The sequence below is a fragment of the Hippoglossus stenolepis genome, chromosome 24 (assembly GCF_022539355.2).
Source record: "Hippoglossus stenolepis isolate QCI-W04-F060 chromosome 24, HSTE1.2, whole genome shotgun sequence".
NCBI lineage: Eukaryota > Metazoa > Chordata > Actinopteri > Pleuronectiformes > Pleuronectidae > Hippoglossus > Hippoglossus stenolepis.
This window is the reverse complement of record NC_061506.1, coordinates 7,615,143-7,639,591: the sequence shown is the minus strand read 5'-3', so window position 1 is coordinate 7,639,591 and position 24,449 is coordinate 7,615,143. Positions and strand designations below refer to the sequence as shown.

The window sequence follows — 24,449 nt, the reverse complement described above, 5'->3', positions numbered from 1 at the left end:
TGACTGCAAAGTTTAAGGGCACAACCTTTTTCGATCCACCAAGTAGGTCGTCCTGTTATACTGCTTCTTGTGACTTGTCTGTGAAAGACAACCAGGAGAATTTAGAGTCTAAATGTGAGGCCGAAAACATCCAGGAAACTGTCCCCAAACCGGTCTCCTCAGGTTTTTTAGTTTCTGCTGAACAGGAGACTTTCTTTGGAACAAAACCTCAGATCAACTATGCCGTTTTCAGACGTGAACTCTGGGAAATGTCCAGAACATTCAGGTGAGGCAGCTGGGTAGAGCGTGCAGGAGGCGGAAATCACGTGTTTTTGTTCACAGCCTCTACCAACAAAGTTGACATGTCTCCTTCTACGCTTTTTAAATGTTTTCCTACTCACTCTGGGATTATCCAGACATTTTACTTGGGGGCTGGCAGGAAAGGTTCCTGGAAATAATCTGGAGCAACTGAGTCGGAAATTTGCTTTCTCACAAACAGCCCTTTTGAAAAATTCCAGGGAAATGCCCGTGAAGTGCACTTCTGAAAGCAGCCTTAAAAATTGCTGCATCTCAACCCCCCCTCAGATCTGCACCGGCACACAACAGTGTCATCTGCTTCTACGATGAATTTTCTTTGTACTAATATCTCATAGGTGATAATGTTTAGACATGTTCGATTTGTGTGTGTGGGTGTGTGTGGGTGTGTTTGTGTGTGTGGGTGTGTGTGGGTGTGTCCATTATGGGATTGCCACTCTAGTGCTATCTACTTGCTGTTTACCCTGGTCATTATGAATACCCCCTCCTCCCTCAACCCCTCGTGTGTGTGTGTGTGTGTGTGTGTGTGTGTGTGTGTGTGTGTGTGTGTGTGTGTGTGTGTGTGTGTGTGTGTGTGTGCGTGCGTGTGCGTGTGCATGCATGGTATATCCCATCATCACACCAGCCTAATCACAGATAGCCAGCCAGCTTCACACACACTCGGGAAATGTTTGAGTTAACGGCGAGGGCGCAATATGTCCAGATAACATGCGCGTCACTATTACCTCGCATGTTGCGCAACAGGTCCGCTGAGCTGTTGCACGTTCAGGCTCGGCTCCCCTCAACCTCACGGGCGATTTCTCTTACAGCAGAGGGAGCTAGTGTGAGAATGTGCAGAGGGCTGTAGGGAGAGAAGGACGGAGGAGGAGAACAGCAAATATTGATGTTTTACAGCCCACACGTAGTTAATCATCTAATTATGGGTTGAAAGCATAAACTGTTATTTGCGGGCATGTGGAACAAAGCTGTTGGATGATTGCTCTTTCTTTCTAATTTTAACATAAAATACATAACTTGAGCAGCAGTTTATTACAGTTAAGTGTAAAATTAGAGGGAAAATGGTCATTCGCATTGCAGAGCACCTGCCAGCTACAGTCAGGTCAGTGGACGTTTGGTCCAGTGGGAGGTGGTGTTGCTTCGGCCGGGTGAGGCCACGTTCTCCGTCTCTTTGCGGATCGTGCAAAGACAGACGAGGGTCTGTGGCCATTTAACCATCAGTCAAGCCTGTTGGGAGTGTAAATATTAGTGTTGTCACGTGTGTGGGCAGAAGACTGTGGGGGGGGTGACTTACAACTGTTTCGTCTTCATCACAGTTTATGGAAATCATCAAACACTTTCTCTCTCTATCCCTTTTTTCATGACATCTCCCTCTCTCTCTCTCTCTCTCTCTCTCTCTCTCTCTCTCTCTCTCTCTCTCTCTCTCTCTCTCTCTCTCATACACGCAAACACAAACACACATACACACACACACACCCTCTCTCTGTTTTCCCATGATTGTGTTGTCCACAGTTCACACAGATCTCGTTGTGTGCGTCTGTGTGTGTGTGTGTGTGTGCACCCTGGTAGTTTTCCACGAGGGACGGTTGCAAGGGCCCCAGGGGGAGGAGTCAGCAGAGGAATTCTGTGTGGGTGTGCTTGGTGCTTGGTGTAGGTGTGTGTGTGTGTGTGTGTGTGTGTGTGTGTGTGTGTGTGTGTGTGTGTGTGTGTGTGTGTGTGTGTCAGGATGGTTATGATAATGAAGGGAAGAGGGTAAAAGTGTGTGTGCTGTGTGTCTGTGCGTGTGCGTGTGCGTGAACTCGTATTGGGCAATAGCAGCGTTAAAGCGGAAAACTCCAAAAGACGGGGGGGGGACTTTGAGTGTGTATGAGGAAATGAAGTGAATTCTTCTCTTCTCTGTAAAACCTCAAACACGTCTGTCCATAACTTTTCACTCCAGGAACAAGCAGAAAGTTTCCAGGAGTGAAAAGAAAAAGTCTGCGGAGGAGCAGAAAGAGGGCGAGAGAGATAAGGATGCAGGAAGGAGAGAGTGAGGGAGATGCGGACAGATACGAAGACAATGGAGTCGTTTGTTTTGAAATGCCGGTGTCCTTTTCAAGGACAAGCAGACATGCCACGATCGTCATGTGAGGAGACTCCTCCTCCTCCTCCTCCTCCTGCGGCCCCTTCCTCTGTCTCTTCAACTCCTCCCTCTCCCACTTCCTCTTGTCTGTCCTCTGACTTTCTCCTCTGCTCTAAACTTTGTACCCAGAGGTGAATGGAAAAAGGTGAGGAAGCTGCAGCCTATAGCAAGAAAAGCAGCAAGAGAAAATGTTATATTATTTGTCTTTCAGTTTAATTTAGTCCATTTCTGCAACCTAATAAAGTACAACCTTTATTCTAATACAGTACACTGGGATTTGAGGTTATCTACCCTGCAGCAGTCACGGTAGTGCTGGTGGTCGAGTCATTTCAAGCTGTAACTGTCCACCCAAACTTTTTAAAGATGCCAAATATCGAAATAAATATTGAGGTAATGTGTAGAAAATGAAACAAAGGACATTAAGCATTTGTCTTGGGCCTTGGGTTTGAATATTTCACTCATATGTCACAAGATTAAGAAAGAAGAAGCCACAAATGCAGCTTCTTGTCTCTTCTGATGCATCTTTCCCTTCAATCGCTCAGCCAGTCTGAAAAGTTACCGCTAACCCGCCGACCTTTGACCCAGTTAGCGAACACACTATCTGCTGGGGAAGTGAAAAACAGCTTTGGTTGTGATAGCAGTCACCAGCAGGGCGTTGATTCTGCAAAGCCTCCCTCAGTGCATGTGTAATGTACCGCAGCTCAGACTCGGCTGACATGAATGCCGCACGGTGAAGGAACGCTGACAGGCATGAAGTGACGCACTGAGAGATATGTTGTATGTCACAACACGGTGGTACGTCAGTGTCGTGTTGACTTCTGCTCTTGTTTTGTGGTTTGATGTCCGAATTGAGTGCTTGGATTTGAATGTACATTAAACTCTGCATGCACACATTTGCAGCCGTTTTGAGCGTCAGGCCAAACCTAACCTTGGTTTTTAAAGGGGTCAATTATATGCCGTTTTGTTATGGTAGGTGCAGCCAAAATGAATGAGCAGCAGCGTGTTTATGATTACGCCGAGTCCTAATGACAACCTGCTGCGTAAAGTAAACCCAGGGCTGTGGATGTTGACTTTTTGATAGAGGAGGAAAGAGTTCCGAGCACAGACAATTATGCAACGCCTTCGTCTTATCGGGAGTTCACGAGTTCGCGACTTCGGCGCTTTGCAATATTTGATGCTCATTTCAACACTCGCATGAATCAGTCTCACTCCCATGCAAACCGATGGAGGAGTGCATAACAGAGTGTGTCACTGAATGTGCAGCATTCGCGTGGAACTTGTTTTTCTTTTTCTTTAGTCTGTGTCCCTGTCACTCAGAATACATCACGAGTGAGAGTGACCTTTCTGTGCGTGACCTTGCCCCCCCCCCCCGTTACAGCCATAGCTTGAATTTATTTTGTGGGAATCGATAAATAAAGGGAAATAAATCTTTTCTATATTGCATTATTCCTTAATTGACTAGCTCCTTCATTTATTACTATTATTTAACTTGAATATTAAAGAAATGTCGATTCTACACCACCACACAGACAAGATGGCAGCACCCATATCTGCGATATTTTGGCTTCATTCGGCTTCACACTGACGCTCCTCATCCCGTAGCAAAGCTTCTACGGTGGCTTAAAGCTAGGTGGCAGAGGCTGAACTGGAGCTATGGTCGCGGGAGGTGCGGGGGTTATTGACCTTTGGCTCTCGGCCTGGATTCCGATGTTAATCCTCAGTTCAAAACTATTTCTCTCTCTTTACAGAATCATCCAGACGTTCAGAAAACCATACTCACATTAGTCACTTCTTGTGTGCATCGCATATCTGCATCCAGAGTGGGGTTTACACAGTACAGTATACATGCATGCATGAGTGCATAAGAGATGGAGTGAGCAGAGACAGTGAGTCTTTGTTGCCATTGCCAAAGGTTTTGGGTGAGTCGGGCTGGAAGTGGCTCCAGTGACTCTTTATCCTCTCATTCCCTCTCTCACTAGTTTCCTGTGTCACCATACTCCTTCACTGCTTAATGACGAAGAACATAAAACCATGAACTCACCTGTCCAGGTCTGAAAAAGTGTATCATTTGTCAAATTTGTATCATGGATCATTACCGTAACAATGCTTTATCCGGGATTGTCTCCATTCCTGCCCGGGTGTCTCTTAAAGGCCAGTCATCCTGAGCAGGGGTTTCATACTCTCCTTTGGCAGAGAGACGCACTGTTCCATTCCAGAGTTATAATTAAACGCTGGCAGCCCAACCTGTTTCTTTCCACCACAGGATGAGCCTCAATATCAAGATCAAGATCAAGATAAACACAGAAATAGTTAAAACACAGACGAAGCCTGCACAGTTGCTCTCTCGCGAGTTTCATAAACATGAAGTTATGAGGAGTCCCGATAAGAGCCTTCCAGGGCCAGACGATTCACTGTTGCGTTTTTGTGCGGCCTATGTCTTGAGCTCCGGCTGCAGGAATCCTTATTTGTACCTTTTACCTCCTTTATTCGGCAACTTCATTTGGAAAACACGTCAATCACAATAATTAGAATAACAAAAGTGCATCTCTCACCTTGTCTTTCTCCCTTTCTCCTCCTCCCTTCAGCTCTTTCTCACTCCTCTAATTGCAGATGTAATCCTTGGCCAGATTAAGGGATGTGCAGGATCTGTGTGTGTGTGTGTGTGTGTGTGTGTGTGTGTGTGTGTGTGTGTGTGTGTGTGTGTGTGTGTGTGTGTGTGTGTGTGTGTGTGTGTGTGTGTGTGTGTGTGTGTGTGTGTGTGTGTGTGTGGTCTGAATGAACGATGCATAGATCTCTTAGCGATTACTCAAACCTCGTTGTCAACAGGTTGAAACGGGCGGATTCAATGTCTTAATCCAGTTTATTTAAACGTATCTGATGTTTATTGAAACAAGCAACTGAACCGAAGCACTGAGCAGTTTCTCCGTGACTTTGTTCACAATAGTTAGAGATTAAGGAAACAATCTTAAACTTGAACTTTATTGATTGGAGTTATTTCTCTGGGCAGCATTTGAGCTCATTGTGGAATCCATTTTCATTGTGTATCATTGAGACACACCGCCCTGTGTGTTATTTATTAACTTTGTGATTATTTCCTTTCTTTTTTGGACATTCTGAGTCTCTTTGGGGTCATTTTGTTCTTTTTATTGAATTCTGAGTCTCTTTGGGGTCATTTTGTGTCTTTTTGTGCCTTATCTGTCTTCGCAGCCCTCTCTTTCCTTTGAGTGAAAGAAAAAGGCAACATTTCTTTGTCTTACAACAGAGCTCAAAGAGGCCTTGGGTTAATAAGTTAAATAGTCATTTTTTTATAGCGTCTTTTAGTACAAAAATAACATTGTGCAAACCTGTGAGAGTTTAAATCCGAGTCAGAGAAAGGTGAACTTTGGTCGTCCAGTGAACCTCAGGAATTTTGTGTAATTGGGCTCCACTAATAGGCATAAAATTGTCATCGGTTTAGCTGTGGAAATGTCCATTAGGCCACTTAATGACATTAACTAACGGCACCATTAAGGAGGAGAAGGAAAGTCGCTTCCCTTCTGACTCCTGATGCTTCTTCATTTTTATATCACACTTTGCAGAGGATGCTCGTCTCTGTATTTCCCAGACGAAGCTCGTCTCACAGCCTTGTTATTAGTCAATTAGAAGTGAAAGCTGAAGTAGTGCTCTGTTTGCCCCGCACCAGCCTGGGAAAGCACGTCCTGTTTTCTCCTTGTGTTTTCACTTTTATCTGTGTTTTTCCCTCCAGGAGAAGGACGTCGGACCCTGAAACAAACACCCCCGGTTAGCAGACGAGTGAGAAGACTGGGAATGAATGAGTCACACGTCAGGTATCAACGCTGCCTATTTCTCCTCCATCTGTGCTTTGTCTTTGTACAAAATGGGTTGTTTGAGGCCTCATATTCTGTTTTCACGCTCCCCTTATGGCCATCTGCACCCAAAACAAACCAAAACATAGAACGAGTTTGCATTTGAAACTAAACTAGAACTGAGCTCGATGCTGAAGGCAAAGAGTCAGTAGTAAAATTCCACTCCTGTTCCTTTTTTTTCAGACTTGAGACGCGCACCTAAGTTGGGAATTTCCACCCCGTGTGTGAAATTTTTCTTTTTTGGGTGAGAAGAAAATGTCTTTTTCATTTTCTGGACCCTACGGCTCAGTAGAAAACTCTGCTGGCAGTTGCACGGCTAGAATTAAGCCCGTGTCTAGCAACAACACGAGTGTGTGCGTCAGAGCCGATGCTGTCATGGGAATCGTAGGTGTCACCAGCCATTGCTTTGAAATTTGGGGCAGCAGTAGTATTAACCGGGACTCGCTCCAGCACACTGCTTGTTTCCAAGCTTTATTCTCAGGGAAACAATCCGTGCTCAGGTCTACTGCTTTTCCATCCTGTTTGGTTTGACGCACCCAGATAATACAGGTTTGGATTTACACTATCAGTAGCACGGGATTGGGAAGTTTAGCAGCTCTGTATATTTTCTACTCCTCCTGCATCTCGTATAAGGGGGGTCCTGCTTTCGGACGCCGCCACACTCTGAGAACTCGCCTGTAATTTTTTACTTTCCAAATTGGCTGCGATCTCGACTCTCACCTCGACGCGGCCGGTTCCCTCGGCACCGGGAAAAAGAGTGAGATGTGGAGGACTGTATATCCGAGCCCTGAGCTCCGAAGTCGTTTAGAAGAAGCAAAGAAAATCAGTGTGGACAGGGGTGAATGTGTGGGATAGTGTCCCGTGAATAAAGATGCATTTTCCAGTGTGACCGGTCATTTAAGCGCAGAGAAAAGCATCCTGTCTTTGAATTCTATCTTTGGAACATAGATCGACTGGCAAATCGAAAGCTTCCCCACGACGGTCGCACTACCGCTACCTAAAAGTGCATTTGAATCAAAACACTACATGGCCCATTTCGCACGTCCTCTTTCTTCCCAAGTTATCCTGTGTTGTAAGAACCTTCAGGGGAAAATCCATAAATCACATAAATAATAATATTAAAAAATACGATCAAACCCAAAAGAGTAAAAAATAAGAATGGGTTGTTACTCTAGCAGCTGAAGTCACAGGTTTCGTAGTTGAAATCTTGTGATGGCTGCTGGTGGAGACAGTAGCTCTTTGTCTGCGGAGGCTCCTCTGAAGGAGGAGGCCCCAGGCCGATTTTCTCCTCACATGAACTGAGGCATTCACTGCAACGCTAAAGTAGCTCAACACACTTAATGTCTGAAGTCACGTCTAATGAATTGAACCTGCCACCAAAAGACTTTAAGGACTACAGCCGTTCTCAGACATGAACCGGTCCAGAAAATTGAGCTTGGACATTTTCTGCAGCTGGAAAATGTCCAGAACATTGGTGTCTGCCCTCGAGTCTTGTTGTCTTTCCACGTTGACACCTTCTTTGGTGCCATGTATGACTCCTCTTTTCGATCCTGAGATATTTGTGTTCTTCTAGTTTCACACCGCTGGGAATTTTCCTGTTTTTTTTCCTCACTTGGGCTCACTCTGCCTTTTTTTTGAGTGGGGTTGACAGGAAAAGTTCTTGAAGGCGTTCGGAAATGTTCGGAGATCAGTGCTGATCTGAAGGCAGCTCTTGGCTTTCAATCAGTTATCAAGCATCTCGTTCCCATGGCCAATGCAAAAATATTTGTAATATTCAATCCGGCTGCCGCTTTGTTCGTCTGTCAATCATTGCTGCACTTCCGTCAAGTCGTAAAGAAAACAATTAAAACACAAAAGAACAAAAAAACATTTTGAAATGCCTCTATGTCCCACTCGGTCCAAAGTTCATGGCAGGTTGAAAACTACAAGGGCAAGCTGCAGAGGAGTCAACCATTTACCCAAGTGCCTTTTTATAGACATTTAAACTCCCCAAAGGAGAATCAGACTTCCACTCACCAAAGTCTCCTGCAACAATAAGGAAGAAATTTGAAAGGATTATTGTTATGCAGGGGAAATTCTCTCTCTAATATCCTTTAATTTCATTCTGAGGAATTTGAGATATCTGCTTTTGAGATCTCTCCCTCCGCCCCCGATTCGAATAAAAGTGAAAGGACAGATATTTCGAAGCCTCAACACACACACGACCCGAAGCATTCACCACGAGAGCTGAGTCAGAACATGTCTTTTTCTGATTTGCATAAACACCTGAGTGGCTATAGAACAATCGTCACCCTACGTCAGTCGCTACTAAGCTGTTTTCTCTAATAATATCACTATTACCGCCTGCACTCTCTACTACAGCGACATTCCAAAGGCCATGTTATATGTCGTTGGTTGGCACGCTGTTTATATGTGGCAGAGCATTGTTTGGGGTTAAACAAGAACCTACACTACGTTAATTACGCCACTGAAACCCCCATCCGTCGCAGGCAGAACTCTGAGGGTGCCACTTAGGCTCAATAGTGGTTTTGCGTTTTTTTACTGAAACCGCTCCTGCGTGGGAGGTCGACTTCCCAAAGACTGTTCAAGACCGAATCCTTTGCGAACGAGAAAGCGTAAACAGATATTCTCAGTGTGTGTGGGTGTGTTTGTGTGTGTCTGCGAATGCGTTTGAATAGAGGGTGTGGCCCTGTGTTGTTGTGGGGCTTCAGAGAAAGGTACCGGAAGTATGTGTTGACAGCAGCAGCGCAGATACACATCTATAGCTGCTGCCCAGATGTGTCGAGAAGCACGTGGGTTTCAGCCGATTATCACCAGTTACTCCACTGCAAACCAATTTCCGTTGGGTTCTGCCGTGAGCTGTGACGATTACGCGCTTGTAAACTGTAAACACAGCAGTCTGGGGGAAAATGAAAAAATAGGTTTTATTTTATTTTTGGGTTGAACTGTCCCCTCGAGGCTTTTTCCCAGCCGCTCTCTCTGTCTCTTACATCACCGACCTCCTTCTCCTGTAGCCGTTCAATCGTTCCTGAATAGAATCGGAGCAAATTGAATTCACGACGCTGCCGCCTCGAGCGGTGCGGCAGGTCCCGATGGCCTGTGTGCTGGTAGTGCAGCAACGAAACGGGCTGCGTTGATTGTGCGAAAAACTAAAACACCAGCTGAGAATCTACTTTCCTTCCGTCGGGCGGTTTTCACCCTCACGTTTCTACCTTCCCCCAACCTTCCTTCACTCTTCATCCTCACATCAGTGTCCCCCCCCCTCTGCCTCCCTGCATGGTCTAGTGACTATAAACAGTTGCAAGTTTACTACAAACACATCCCGCCAGCCAGCCAGCCAGCCTCCAAGGACAATCCCTCCTCCTCCTCCCTGTGGGTTTCAATGAACAGGAAAGGCAGTCCTTGGTTTCATGAGGGACTTCAGGGTCATGGATGTCCTTCGGTGTCCGAGCTGTGCTACAGGTGGCCGCCATAGATGTGGGATGACATTGTGAGCGCTGGGACTGGGTCACAGGAGCCATTTGACCTCGTGCACAAACATACACGACGTCAAATTGGGCCCATTTACCGTTTTTCTGCCCCAACCTGAGCACGTTTAGTCTTCAAGGACATTTTCTGACTCCGTCCCCAACTCTAGGGGATCTAACTTAAGATTGGGCAAACATTTCCTGCAACACCAATTAAATAAGTATTTGTATCCGTGTCAGGGCTCAGCAGCAGCTGAACTTTGCCCGAGCTCAGACATGAAACCCAAATCTCACCTGCACGCTCAGGAGGCCCGGCACAAATGGGGCCTCAAATCGGATTTTTCATGTTTTCCCCGGACGATTAATGTGTATTAATCAAACAGGAGTTGCGGGAAGTAGGCCAATGACCTCTTTAAGCTCATTCATTGTTAGAGCAGTATGAATCTATGCAAAACACTGTGGTTTAGAGTTGTGTAAGACATTCCAGCGCCGCTCTTTTCACATTTCCTGAGGTGAAATCTCTTTTAAAATCAATTACGAGGTGTTTTTCTTTCGGTTATTTTCAGTTCGCTAGACGCTTTGACCTCAGACAGAGAGGATTCCTCCCTTTGCATTCCTCTGGCTAAACCAACTCTTTTTCCCGCGCCGTCTCAATCAGCCGCGAACGTCTCTCCCTCGTTCGCACTTTGTTATTCAAATGCCTGCAGCTCGTTTCAGCTTTTGGCAAACAAGTCACCTGCAGAACTGGACTTTCACCTTTCCAGCTTTATCTCTATTTGTCATTCCCTCTTCCGCTATCCTGACCCATTTTTTGTGTCTTCCATTCCTCCATGGAGAGGAAGCACATGCACAGGGATTCACTTTTCTGATCCAAACCACCTGTTGCGTGTGAAGGTAAAAGACTTAAGAGTGAAACAAGAGGGAAAGTGGTTAGAAAAAGAAAAAAAAGAAACAGGGAAGTTGAGACAAGACCTACCCCTCCCCTTTCTCTCACACTCCTCCTCCGCTATTACCTCCCTCCCCAGGAGTGCCCCCCTTCCCACCCCCAGCATCACTACTACTCACCTGTCCAGTTTCACCCCCACCCCTCTCTCTCTCTCTCTCTCTCTCTCTCCCTCTCTCTCCCAAACTCCTCCTCTCTGGGCAGGTGAGCCAGTTGTGGATATAAAGGTAATGTAATGTGAGGCAACCTATCTTCACTGCGCTGGGGAGTGCGGAAGACACAGGACGCAGCTGGGCTGAGAGAGAGAGAGAGAGAGTGTGTGTGAGAGTGAGAGAGAGAGGCGGAGTAGGAAAGTTGCAATTTAAAAAGACAATTGGACAATTGACCGCTCTCAGACTTGAATTGCAACCATGGGGCTGGGAGTAAGTACTACAGCTTTGTCACATGTTTTCCTCTGCTAGTGAGAGTCGTTATGTTTTTTGCGCCTGCTTATGAGTTTCTCACAGTTCGGAGCTGAGGGCTGAAGGTTTGGTCACAAGCTGTTGGTTAAGCTTGGCAGGAGAGTTGTGGATTGCCTGAAGTACTTTGTACCTCGGTTTTTCGAAATTCCTGCACATGCGTACAGGAATTTAGTTCAGGAAACCTGTCGAATTCTTTATTCACAATCCTAGAATGTTTTACAGCATGTTTGACGTTGACGCGGCCAAAGAGGAAGCTTCAGGGCAGGCTTCCCCTCGTGCGCTCAGTCTTCTCCAGGAACTCATTTTGTCTCACTTTCTTCACTGCAGAGAGGGAAAGATGAGTACAAACTGGCGGCCACCTCAGACGATGGGCCCAAAAAAGTCAAGAAGGGCAAAGGGAAGAACAAGAAGGATATGGACGAGCTGAAGAAAGAAGTCGACCTGGTGAGTTCACACACAAAACTTTATTTTATCTTAGTGGGAGGTTTTAAACTGAAAGCAACAGTTTTTTAGATTCACAGCTTTATCATCCTGCTTGCCTCACACTCACCTCATTCAGGCCACGGTAATGCCGTTGGTCACTGTATGCCACTGCCATTGGTCACAGCAATGATACAGTCGCAACGGACACAAACGTCTGCTTTGACCTCACGGCGAGTCACATGAGATGTAGCTGTTTGCCCTGCATTTCATAAAGATTGCTGCTTACACCACTGCATCTGCAGTCACATGTCATTAAGGAGTTCAGAGCTGTACTTAACGTCTAAATCACGCTTATCTAGACTGGCTCTCAGCGCTGAAATGTTGGGTCAGAGGTTCTCTGGTCATCATAAGAAAAAACATACGATCTAGAGATTTTTCTGCAGCCGTGTGTTTTCCTCCGATGCTTAGTTTAATTGGAGGAGCAGGTTTATTTTTATCTCGAGGCACAACTACACTTTGCTCGACTGGATGCACCGGACGTTTGCAGAGCATGAAAAAGTTGCACAGACAGTTTTTTAGGTTGGTTTGACGTATCACATGTAGATCTGTGGTTAACCAGTTTCGACTGGTGTCAGCTTTTTTTTCTCAGAGTGAATCTCGAGGTCACTTCCCAAGGTCAGTGAGGCCCTTGCTTCATCCCCAAGTCAGCGAAAAAGGGCTGACGAATACTTCCACACCAGAGCTCTGTGTTGAAATGTGCAGCGGTGCTATTTTAAACAGAGACAAACATTTATTTAAAGGTTTCATTTGTAACTTAAGTCCTTCCTTGTGAGGAGAAGTTCGTCGTACGACCTTTAAAGTGTCCTTTCAAAAGACAGGGCGCCCGTAAACCTCAGTAGGATCGTGTCCTTCACAAGGTCAGGTCTCACATTCATCTCAAAACACGAACAAGACTTTAATAAACAAGTCCTGCTCAAATGCACTACTATTTGATTTGATAATTTAAAAATGTTCTGTAATATTGCCATGTGATTTCTTTTTACGACTCAGTGACTTTCACAAGGTCATTCGCTTTTCACGGATGCTGTTAGTCTAAATGAACTTTTTTTAAAACTACAATCAGAACAGAATAACAGTTTCATTCGGCCCCGGTGCCATTTTTGTAATTACTTTCTGCCCAATGTCACTCAGCAGGCCACAGAGTGCTGCAGGTTATTAGGTAATAAAACTCCCATCTAGTTGACATATTAATGATTATTGTCCTGCCTATGTCTCAACTTGCTCTCAAAGTCCTGCCGCCGCTGAAGGACATCTCAATGCCATAGCAACCGTATCACCTGTCTGCCATAACCTCGCCGACTTAGCATATCATTGACGGCAATTAACAGCAGGCGCTGTCTTTAATGTGGCCCCCTGCTGTCATAAGTGCAACGTACATATTCAGAAAGTTTTTTTAGTTTGACTTTGCGAGGGTCCACAAAGGTCAAGAGTGATTTACTGTCCTGCATTTATAGTCCACAGGTTTTCAGATTTGACCTGTGGTTAAAGGATAATAACCGATAGTGAAACAGTAGCGTAGATGGGTCTCTATGGAGCCAGCGAAGCAGACATGTTAATCATTATTGCACCATCACACTTGTATCATCCTACTATTACCCGAGGCCTCAAAGTCCACTGTAAGACAATAGAAACTATTTCCATGGCAACATGAAGCAATGGGGCCCAAGTCCAAACATTTCATTCCACTGATTTTCATCTGGAATATCATTTCTTAAACTCTGGGTCGAGGAGAGTGAGAGTTGCAGCTAGTGCAGGAATTTCCTGTTCAGACTTCAAAAGAATGGAAGACTTGACGTCTATGCGTGGCACATTTGGCACGGAAACGCTTTGCTAACTTTATAATGCAAAACTGTGTCAGGCTGGAGCTGTGAAGTTACACCCATTTTCTGCACTGGCTGTAAAGAGTGCATAGAAACGCAAAGGGGCTCAATTCACCCTCTAATAGCCGTGGACTTTGCATTTTCAACAGTCTGATTTCACACAGTATCTATATATAAACACAGTGGAGGATGGGGACATTAAACTTAAATAGGGTCAGAGTGAACTTGTACTTGATACCGAGATATAATGGGACACTGTGAACTGATACTTTATGTGTTTATACATTCATTCCCTCATTCATTTAGACGATCCTTATTTTCTAATATCAGCAAGTAGCCATAACTCAGAAGATAAAACTGTCAAGTCTTCACCACAGAAACCAGCGAGGGCATATTTCACTAAAGATTTCACTACAATACTTTTGTTGTTCCACAGCATAAAAAAATGGAAGGTGGGAGTCAGATATTATCATCAGCAGATCATCCAAATGATATTGGATGAATGTCCTCGCTCACCGGCTGTGGGTGTTATTCAGAAAAGACCGTGTAGGCACATGGATGTGTCAGATTCTCTCCTCTTTTTCACAGGCAGATGCATGTTCCCCCGCTCTTTCATTTCAAAACAAAAGAGATTTTCTACTGGGTGGAAAAGAAGAAAAAAACACTCCAAATTGACCCTTTAGGAGATAAAAAAATCCTCCATTTACTGACACCGATGTTGATGCAGCCTCCACTCCTGTAAAGCAAACACCAGTGTGTCAGTTGGTTGGCATTGATTGTGCTGTTTGCTCACAGCAAGCCGACTGTTTGGATGAGTCCATGCGAAGGCTGGCGTCGGCGTAGCCTGTTGTGTTTGGGTCCCAGACTAGTTTCACTCTATCGCTGCTTTGGCTCATCTTGAAGTGGCGCGTAACAATAATCCTGATCAGACAGCTGATTTCTGCCGTGTCATCTCTATTTCCCCCTGGGTCCAACATGACGGGGCATGTTTTAATCCTCAAAGGAGATAATGTCTGTGGTTTTAAAATGACTTTGGAATTAGTATTAATTGTCTCTCTCTCTCTCCCTCTCCATAGGATGATCACAAGTTAACCTTGGATGAACTTCACAGGAAATATGGAACTGATCTAACCCGGGTGAGCAATCTGCACATGTGCATATTTGTTTTTGATCCTGTGTGTGTGTGTGTGTGTGTTTGTGTTTGTGTGAGAGCCTGTCACGGTGACTCACTGGAGTTATTGTTCTAGCTGCTGGTGATGATGTCACACAGGCAGATAATCCCAAAAAGTGACAAGAGGAAGATCTTGGAGTATCTGCCGATGAATATAAACTGATCTTTTTGTAAAATATAACTTAATATTCCTATTTTCTATATTATTAATTCTGTAAAATACAAGATGTCTGTGAAAGGCTAATATCAACCGATTTTTATCACTCTTCTCTCAAGGCTATCTGCCTCCCCACCAGCACAATTTCTCGGAAATGTGTTTTTGGTCCTTACTATGCAGCAAAATTACATCTAAAAAGTGTGAATATGTATCAAACAAAAGGAAATTCTGTAATTGAGTCACAATATGTTCCCTTCATGCTTCGTGCCCAGTCTTTATCAAGGACGCACACACACACACAGTCCCATTACACAACCCAACACAACCCCACAGCGGCCAAATGCTTGACTGATGCTGATTATCTGCTGAAATCTGACCTGTATGAGTTTGCCCCCCCCCCGTAAAAAACAAAGACTGCATTCAAACAGAACACAGGTCTGAGAGGCGTCACCAGAAAGAAAAATCCGCCTTTCCACTTCTGCTATCGTTCCAAAAGAGAAACGTGGCCTTGACCTTGTTGATGTACACGCTGTTCGCTGATCGCCGAACCGTCCTGTCTCACGGTGTTATCACAAGCTTTGTTTTCTACTGTGTCATTACACAGAGGAGGCTGGAAACATTTCTCTTTTGGTGGATGTGGTTTCTTTTGTCTAACCCACGTCCTCCTGAGGCTTGAGCGCTGAACCCGTTCACAGCGGCTGCAGGAAACGTGCCGCCAGGCTTTGTCCCTCTCCCACTAAACAAGTTCCAAGGACAAAACTGGATTTACAGGTTTCTGCTCAGTTTACACAGGCACGCGTGCGTCAGGGGATGCGGTTACTGATATCACCACTTTGTATTTACCTCCGAGGCTGGTGTTAGTCAGCATGCACAGTTTAACATTTCCTTTTCGTGTCTCTTTTTCAGGGTCTTTCCTGCACCAGAGCAAAAGAGATCCTGGCCCGCGACGGCCCCAACGCCCTCACGCCTCCTCCCACGACACCAGAATGGGTTAAATTCTGTAAACAGGTAAAAGTTTTGCGAATATTACTCAAGCAAAACATAAATATATCTTGAATAGTCTGATTCTTTGTTGATGTTCAAACCGGAAAATTTGCAAAACGTTAAATGTTATTTTATCACTTTTGGTTTCCAGCTGTTCGGTGGTTTCTCCATGCTGCTGTGGATCGGCGCCATGCTCTGCTTCCTCGCTTACGGTATCCAGGCGGCCTCAGAAGACGAACCCATGAACGACAACGTAAGGAGGCTCCCGCCGGTGATGTGCAAATCTCCGTTCGTACCTCCACAGATGAACTAACAACCTTTTGCTCCCTCCCTGCAGTTGTACCTGGGTGTTGTGCTTTCCGCTGTCGTCATCATCACCGGCTGCTTCTCCTACTACCAAGAGGCCAAGAGCTCCAAGATCATGGACTCCTTTAAGAACCTGGTCCCACAGGTGAGTTTTTATATTGACCAGCTAATTTAGCTGCGATTATTTCCCACAATCCTTTTTTCTTTTTCTTCTGTGAATAAAAGAAAAACCTAAAAACACATATTTTACCTTTGGTGTTGTAGCAAGCCCTGGTCATCCGCGACGGTGAGAAGCAAAGCATCAACGCAGAGGAGGTGGTGGTCGGGGATTTAGTGGAGGTGAAAGGCGGCGACCGGATCCCCGCTGATCTGCGAGTCGTCAACGCCCACGGCTGCAAGGTGGGAACATGTTATGGGGAATAAAGCAAAGAACAGACGTGCTTTACTCTCAAATTGATTTTATGCGACTCATCACGCAAACCTCATCTACTTTTCTATCTTCAGGCATTTTTCTTGTGTCTTCTTCACAGAATGTCTTCAAAATATTTCATTCTTGTTGTGTTATTATGCCTCCAGGTGGATAACTCCTCTCTGACTGGTGAATCGGAGCCACAGACTCGTACTCCTGACTTCTCCAACGACAACCCGCTGGAAACGAGGAACATTGCTTTCTTCTCAACCAACTGTGTTGAAGGTAAACAACTTTTTACAGTTTTAAGTTGGTGACATTTGTCCCAAACTACAGAGAAAAGTTGCAAAAGCTGTGTCAGTTTTTATATTCTGTCAGATTTCTTGTTTCTAACTTCTAAAATGTCTTTGTAGGTACCGCCAAAGGAGTCGTCATCAACACTGGAGACCGTACTGTCATGGGACGTATCGCCACCCTGGCTTCAAGTCTGGACGGCGGCAAAACTCCCATCGCTAAGGAGATCGAGCACTTCATCCACATCATCACCGGTGTCGCCGTTTTCCTCGGTGTTTCTTTCTTCGTCCTCTCCCTCATCCTCGGGTATGGCTGGCTGGAGGCCGTCATCTTCCTCATCGGTATCATCGTCGCCAACGTGCCAGAAGGTCTCCTGGCCACTGTCACTGTGAGTCCTGCTGTTTCTTGGGTATTAAACGGATCCAAAAAGTAACTCAGCTCCTCGACTAACCCGAGCAATCCCTTCTCTAGGTGTGTCTGACCCTGACTGCGAAGCGTATGGCCAAGAAGAACTGCCTGGTGAAGAACCTGGAAGCCGTCGAGACCCTGGGCTCCACCTCCACCATCTGCTCCGACAAAACCGGCACCCTGACTCAGAACAGGATGACCGTGGCCCACATGTGGTTCGACAACCAGATCCACGAGGCCGACACCACAGAGAACCAGAGCGGCGCCTCCTTCGACAGGAGCTCGGCCACCTGGGCCGCCCTCGCCAGAATCGCCGGGCTCTGCAACCGCGCCGTCTTCCTGGCCGAGCAGGGCAGCGTTCCCATCCTGAAGGTGAGATATTGATTGGATCTTCCTAGTTGCCAAACACGCTCTGGTTCTGCCAGTTCATTAACTTGGGCTCTCGGTATAACACCATCTCTTAGTCCAGGTTGAAAACAAGTGAATATTTTCTCTTTCTTAAAACATCATGTTGAACTGAACACTGTTGCTAGGTGAAACATGAAATGCAGGGAGTGTGTGGGAGGTGTCTTGGCATCATGGATTGGCAGGGAAGTTTTTGGATCTGACAAAAAAATACAAACGCGGCCAAACAGCTCCACAAATGTTTATAAAAAGCTCTCAAAATAATTAAAGGCCTTTTCTGAAATATAAAGGAGGTGGCCCGACAGACCCATTGATTTATTTCTTAATGAGTACTGGCAAATATATTGCTGTTTCAGTCGAGGGGAGAAATAAATGAGGCGTGCTGAGCTTTTTTATTCAATTAAAAAGTATCCTCTCGGGGAGTCGACCTGCTTATCTAACTGTTTTTCCCTCAATCGACAGAGAGATGTGGCCGGTGACGCCTCAGAAGCCGCCTTGCTCAAGTGTATCGAACTGTGCTGCGGCTCCGTCGGCGGCATGAGAGACAAATACAACAAGGTCTCTGAGATCCCCTTCAACTCCACCAACAAGTACCAGGTGAGCCAGCCACATAGTTCCCACTGCAGGTGAAACAACAACTGATAGTAAAAAAGAAATTCGAATTTAACCTACCTCTTGTCCCCGCAGCTTTCCATCCACAAGAACAGCACTCCCGGAGAGACCAAGCACCTGCTGGTGATGAAAGGCGCCCCGGAGAGGATTCTGGACCGCTGCTCCAGCATCATGATCCAAGGCAAAGAGCAGCCTCTGGACGACGAGCTGAAAGACGCTTTCCAGAACGCGTACGTGGAGCTGGGAGGACTCGGAGAGAGAGTTCTGGGTACGACACCGCTCCATTCTAAAGCTGTGTCCATCCATCTTTGTTCGAGTAAAATTGATGTGTTAACCCGTTTTCTTCCTGTCGCCTTCTCCAGGTTTCTGCCACTACAGCCTGTCCGATGACCAGTTCCCAGACGGCTTTGCATTCGACACCGAGGAAGTGAACTTCCCCACTGAGAACCTGTGCTTCATCGGCCTCATGTCCATGATCGACCCTCCTCGTGCCGCCGTGCCTGACGCCGTCGGCAAATGCAGGAGCGCCGGAATCAAGGTGTGAATCTGCCTCTATTCGAGTGTCAAGCACAGCAAAGAGAAATGTGTTTGTTAAGTTTACAAAGTGTTTTCTCTTCCCTCCTCCTCCCCTCAGGTCATCATGGTAACAGGTGACCATCCAATCACAGCCAAGGCTATTGCCAAGGGTGTGGGTATCATTTCTGAAGGCAACGAGACTGTTGAGGACATCGCTGCCCGTCTGAACGTCCCAGTGTCAGAGGTCAACCCCAGGTTTGTGCTCTCGTCCAGTTTTACAACATCTCCCCTGTACATGTGGCACAGGCGTCAATTTTCCACCCGATTCCCAGAGCCAATCATGCAAAATTCAATCAGAGATGGCTAACAAGGCCCTGCAGACGATTCAGCCAAAAAGGCTTTTACTGTTAATTCACTGCAGACAAATGAATCTAGTTAGAGCTCTGAGCTTGAGACGTTTCTGTTTCCTACACAAGCAACTTCTGTCTGTGTGTTCAGATCAATTTTAAACTGTAAAAAGATCACACATCCTCATGCAGGGAATTAGGGCCCGAGCACAGTTGGATTATTATTCCTGTTTGTAATTGATGAGAGATTTCACCCATCTGGAAAATATAAACAGAAGCCTGTATCATGGCCGTGTTAAATCATCATTCATGATTCCTTGTCTGCAGGTCATGCTTTTTGCTGAGGATGCGTTCATTTTTCTTTTAATGTCCTGTGGAATTTCCCCTGTTCACACGTAACCCCATTCCCCATGACTTTTTTTTTTCCTCTCAGAGAAAGGATGTTGTCCTAACCCTTGCTTTGATTTCCCCCTCCAGGGATGCCAAGGCCTGCGTCGTGCACGGCGGCGAGCTGAAAGAAATGACCGAGGAGCACCTCGACGATATCCTGAAGTACCACACCGAGATCGTCTTCGCCAGAACCTCGCCTCAGCAGAAGCTGATTATTGTGGAGGGTTGCCAGAGACAGGTATTGAAGACACAGGGATTAAAAGCTTTCTGAAATGTCTTGTGTTGTTTTCTGGAAATGTGGGACCAACGCTGGTTTCTTCTCTCTGCAGGGCGCCATTGTGGCCGTGACAGGTGATGGTGTGAACGACTCTCCTGCTCTTAAAAAGGCCGACATCGGCGTTGCCATGGGCATCGCTGGATCTGACGTCTCCAAGCAGGCCGCTGACATGATCCTGCTGGACGACAACTTTGCCTCCATCGTTACCGGCGTGGAAGAAGGTAAGACCTACACAAAAGCATCACCAGCTCAATTTGTTTGATCTCTTTCCTCCCAATATTAATTTTCTAAATTACGTCGTCAGGTCGTCTGATCTTTGACAACTTGAAGAAGTCCATCGCCTACACTCTGACCAGTAACATCCCCGAGATCTCACCCTTCCTCCTCTTCATCATCGCCAACATCCCTCTGCCCCTGGGAACCGTCACCATCCTCTGTATCGACCTGGGAACCGACATGGTGAGCTCTTTGCCTGGGGACACAACTGATTATCTTGTAACTTGACAACACAAAGCCTTTATTTATTTTATATTATTTATTTCCCCTCTCCAGGTCCCTGCCATCTCCCTGGCTTATGAAGAAGCCGAGAGCGACATCATGAAGAGGCAGCCCAGAAACCCCAAAACGGACAAACTGGTGAACGAGAGGCTCATCAGCATCGCCTACGGACAGATCGGTAAGAAAACATAACGATACTTCATTTCAATGATAGTCATGTAATAAATCCACCTACTTCTGTTGCTGTGCACCGCTTCTTCCTGCAGAGGGCGACAAAGCGCGATACTCTGTGTATTTTCGCGTCAACAATAATATAAGTGCACTTTCTTATCTTTTGGAAGCACAAAGTTAAACATTGCTCATCTCCTCTGTTAGGTATGATGCAGGCCACAGCTGGCTTCTTCACATATTTCGTCATCCTGGCTGAAAACGGTTTCCTCCCCATGGACCTGTTGGGGATCAGAGTGCACTGGGACGACAAATACGTAAACGACCTGGAAGACAGCTACGGACAGCAGTGGGTCAGTACTGGTTCATGGGCAGTGATGTTTACCGGTTCATTCGCACTTCGAGGGAAGAGAATGGGCGGTAAAGTAACTTTCTTTTCCGTAAACGCAGACGTACGAGCGCAGAAAGATCGTAGAGTTCACCTGCCACACGGCGTTCTTCGCCAGTATCGTGGTCGTCCAGTGGGCCGATCTGATCATCTGCAAGACCAGGAGGAACTCCATCATTCAACAAGGAATGAAGTACGTACACACGGCAACCTAAAATACCTACCTATCATTTAAAATCACAACTGTCATTTAAAGAAACTCCCAAAAATGATATAAAATTTACAGACAGTGATTTAATTATCTTTTTTTGCTTCCACAGGAATCGCATCCTCATCTTTGGGCTGTTTGAGGAAACCGCTCTGGCAGCTTTCCTGTCATACTGCCCGGGCATGGACGTTGCCCTGAGAATGTATCCCCTCAAGTGAGTAAAAACACACTCATCAAGTATATCCATACTGTTGTTTTTCATTCATAAAAATCTGCCACTTCCGGGTCCTTTAAAACACGCTGTTGCATGTTTTTGATTTTCAGGATCAGTGTTTTTATTTTAACACGTGTAGAGATAATGTCAGGGTGCTCGCTCACACTTTAGTAGTTTAACACAGGTAAAATAAACCAATAAGAATAAATTAGAAAAGAGGAGCGATGCTTTCTTGGGGGTTTTTGTACACTTTCGAAGACAGAATCCATCCTCGTCCCAGCTCGGCCTCATTTTGCCACTGACTAGCTTCTGAATTAAATCCCAAAGCCTAATGTTCTTCTCCCAAAGCCTTTTATGTGCTCTAAGCGAAACTTCAGCCGAGCGTAATGACATTAAACTCTCCGTACCTGTATTACTCACTAACTCTCACACAGGCCTGGGGGAGGACTCTTGTACTTTTTGTCAGATTAAAAGTTGTGACTCACCCTCTCTCTCTCTCTCTCTCTCTCTCTCTCTCTCTCTGTGTCTGTTCATCCATCTACTTTAGGCCATGTTGGTGGTTCTGTGCCTTCCCCTACTCCCTCCTCATCTTCCTGTACGATGAAGCCAGAAGATATATTCTCAGACGCAACCCAGGCGGTAAGACCTCTACTCACAGTCCCTCGTTTGACTTTTGTTTCACACGTGTTTTTTTTATCGTCCGTTGAAGCAAAACAGATGCAAACAGGATGGTTTCACGTTGTAGGGTAGTGGAAATACAGGTGTAAACACATTTAGCATGAGCACTGTAGGTTCCCCTGTGTCTATGTGCGCGCGTGTGTGTGTTACTGCCACAAATTCCCTACTCCACACACACACCAGTGAACTTTGACTGATGGCAGGGCCCAGTGGGATTTGAACCCCCAACCTTGCCATTGTTCATGCCTCATTCCACCCACAGAGCTGAGCAGAACCTGCATGTAGGGCTGGCTCTGATACAGCAGCGTGTGCGTGTGTGCGTGTGTGTGTGTGTGTGTGTATCTGCTACATCTGAGCCTCACAGCACAGATCAGTGAACACCTCATTGCCTATCCATGGTGAATAATGTGTTACAGTCAGACACAGAAAACAAGCGCAACTGCCAGTTTTCAAACAGCTCCTGTATTTTTACGAAACAGATTTTACACTTTACAGTTTTAGGCTTTTTATTTGAGTCAAAACTAAATTTGAGCAAGTGATATTTTTACCCTGTGCGAGGCCCAAAGCTAATTATTTTTAACCCTGTGCTCATTGAATTTCTCAAAAAAAACCTCAAAAGTGGAAACCAGGACTCAAGCCCAGTATTTCCTTTGCCCTAAAAATAAAACGTAGCTTTAGGGCCGAGGAAAAGCTGCTAAATCACATTATTTAAGTGTCCGCACACTGGAACCACAGTGACTCCTAATAGATTTAATGGATTGTGTGTACATTTAATGATACAGGAGCCAACACATTGATGTGTTTCTCTGGGAGATTATTATAAGGCCTCAAGGATGATATCATCACCTCATGAGAAACTGTGAGGCGGCGTTTGCTCCAAATTCTGGAAGTGACTCGCTCACGCTTTCCAATCTGCTCCAGTTTCTTGGAACGGCCTCCAGGCAGCATGAGGGATGATATCACCCCCCCGCGGCCTGAGTGCAAAGTTGAAGACTTTTTGGGATTTAGAGCCCAAATGTGACGTGAAACATCCCAACAACAAACTGTCCCTAATTCTGTCCCCTTTGGTTTTCTAGGTTGGGTTGAACAGGAGACATACTACTGAGGCGACACGACACATTCAAGAAAGGAGCAGTCAGTGTTTCAGCTTTATTTACTGCCGTGTTACATACATGTCTGACATGGTCGGACTCCGAAAAAAAAACAACAACACCAAACACTGATAATTTAATATCTTAATGTATTTCATTCGCAATAAAACATTTCTGTACCATTGTACACTGAGGCTGCTTGGACGTTTCTTTCTTCCTGCACACACTTTTGCTTGTGGATTTCTCTGACACACACATTGTGGGGCAAAAACAGGGTTTGAAGAAAGGGGGGGGGACTTCATGCAGGATGTTGTTTCAAGGTTCAGCAGATGCAGCGTGCACCTGTGAGTCAGGTCCGGTGACCCGTGCGGTGGGATTATCCACCTCAGCGGTTCCTAAACTTCGGCTCTGGGGTCAGATACACAGAGTCACCGTCACCTTTGACAAAAAAACGGCTGCTTTGCGCATGAAGTTTGGCAAAAAACAAAAAAATCTAATCAAAGCTGTGTTAGATTTTCTGTGTTGATATGAGATTAACGATTAATGTCCTGTTTAATAAACACACTAGTCATGTCAGTGTTATCTGGTGCATTAGATGTGACCTTTTTTAACCTGTTTTTTTATCTTTTAGCCATCACACATTGAGGAAGCATGTCAGATCAGTGTGTGTGTGTGTGTCTCCATTATCTCAAGAGCCAGTCTGCCACAGTGGTGTTTGCGATTGATCGCTCCGTTGACCACTAATGCAAAGAGGCCCTCAGTGAAAATGAACTACTCTAGTGCTATGTACTTGGTGTTTACCCAGGTCATTATGAATTTCCCCTTCAAGCTCAACTCCTCCTAATGGGTGTGTGTGTGTGTGCGTGTGCGTGTGTGTGTGTGCGTGCACGGTATCCCATCTTTAAACCAACCAGGTCACAGATCGACGGCCTCACAAACATTCAGTAACACTCGTATCGACCCTAAAGCGTGGATTTTCTCAGGGAGGATGAATGAATGTTTCAATCAGCCAATCGGGTTCTTCCTCCTTCCACCTTCACAGGCGGTGTCTTTCTGTGCAGCAGAGCGAGCCGGTGTAACCAACACAGTAGGTGGCCACTCGCCATTAGACCGAACCAAGAAGAAGGCGAAGCTATTAGATATCGAGGGCAATACAGTAGACGGCGTTGATGCACCTTGACTTTAGTGGCCAGCCGCCAATGAACCGAACAAAGAAGAAGAGGCTGCAAAGGGGAGAAAGAATGAGGGTGATGGATGGCGAGAAAAGTCAATCGATGTGATGAACAAGAGGGAAAAGAGCAAGACAACGACACATATTGGCGTTTCCAAGACGTAATTAATCCTCTTGCTGCGGTTCGGACGCGTTAACTGCTGCTTGTTTATAATTTTCTGATGAGCCGTAACCCCGATGAAGCAATTTAGACCAGATGAATGGAGGTGGGGAGAGAGAAAGGGGGAGATAGAAGGAGAGATAG

The 24,449-nt window shown here is 45.8% G+C and overlaps 1 protein-coding gene across 1 annotated transcript; it reads left to right on the top strand.

Annotated features, from left to right (window-relative positions):
- Positions 1 to 10,929: 10,929 nt before the first annotated feature.
- Positions 10,930 to 23,167, top strand: LOC118103433 (sodium/potassium-transporting ATPase subunit alpha-1). The gene is made up of 23 exons (XM_035150366.2): positions 10,930 to 11,111; positions 11,478 to 11,594; positions 14,530 to 14,589; positions 15,688 to 15,789; positions 15,917 to 16,018; positions 16,103 to 16,216; positions 16,336 to 16,470; positions 16,648 to 16,765; positions 16,894 to 17,162; positions 17,246 to 17,554; positions 18,050 to 18,184; positions 18,275 to 18,467; positions 18,562 to 18,737; positions 18,834 to 18,970; positions 19,540 to 19,690; positions 19,782 to 19,950; positions 20,034 to 20,188; positions 20,282 to 20,405; positions 20,603 to 20,748; positions 20,846 to 20,976; positions 21,104 to 21,205; positions 21,753 to 21,844; positions 22,960 to 23,167. The coding sequence occupies exons 1-23, from the start codon at positions 11,100 to 11,102 to the stop codon at positions 22,986 to 22,988; spliced, it is 3,078 nt and encodes a 1,025-aa protein (XP_035006257.1). The 5' UTR covers positions 10,930 to 11,099; the 3' UTR covers positions 22,989 to 23,167.
- The last annotated feature ends 1,282 nt before the right edge of the window (positions 23,168 to 24,449 follow it).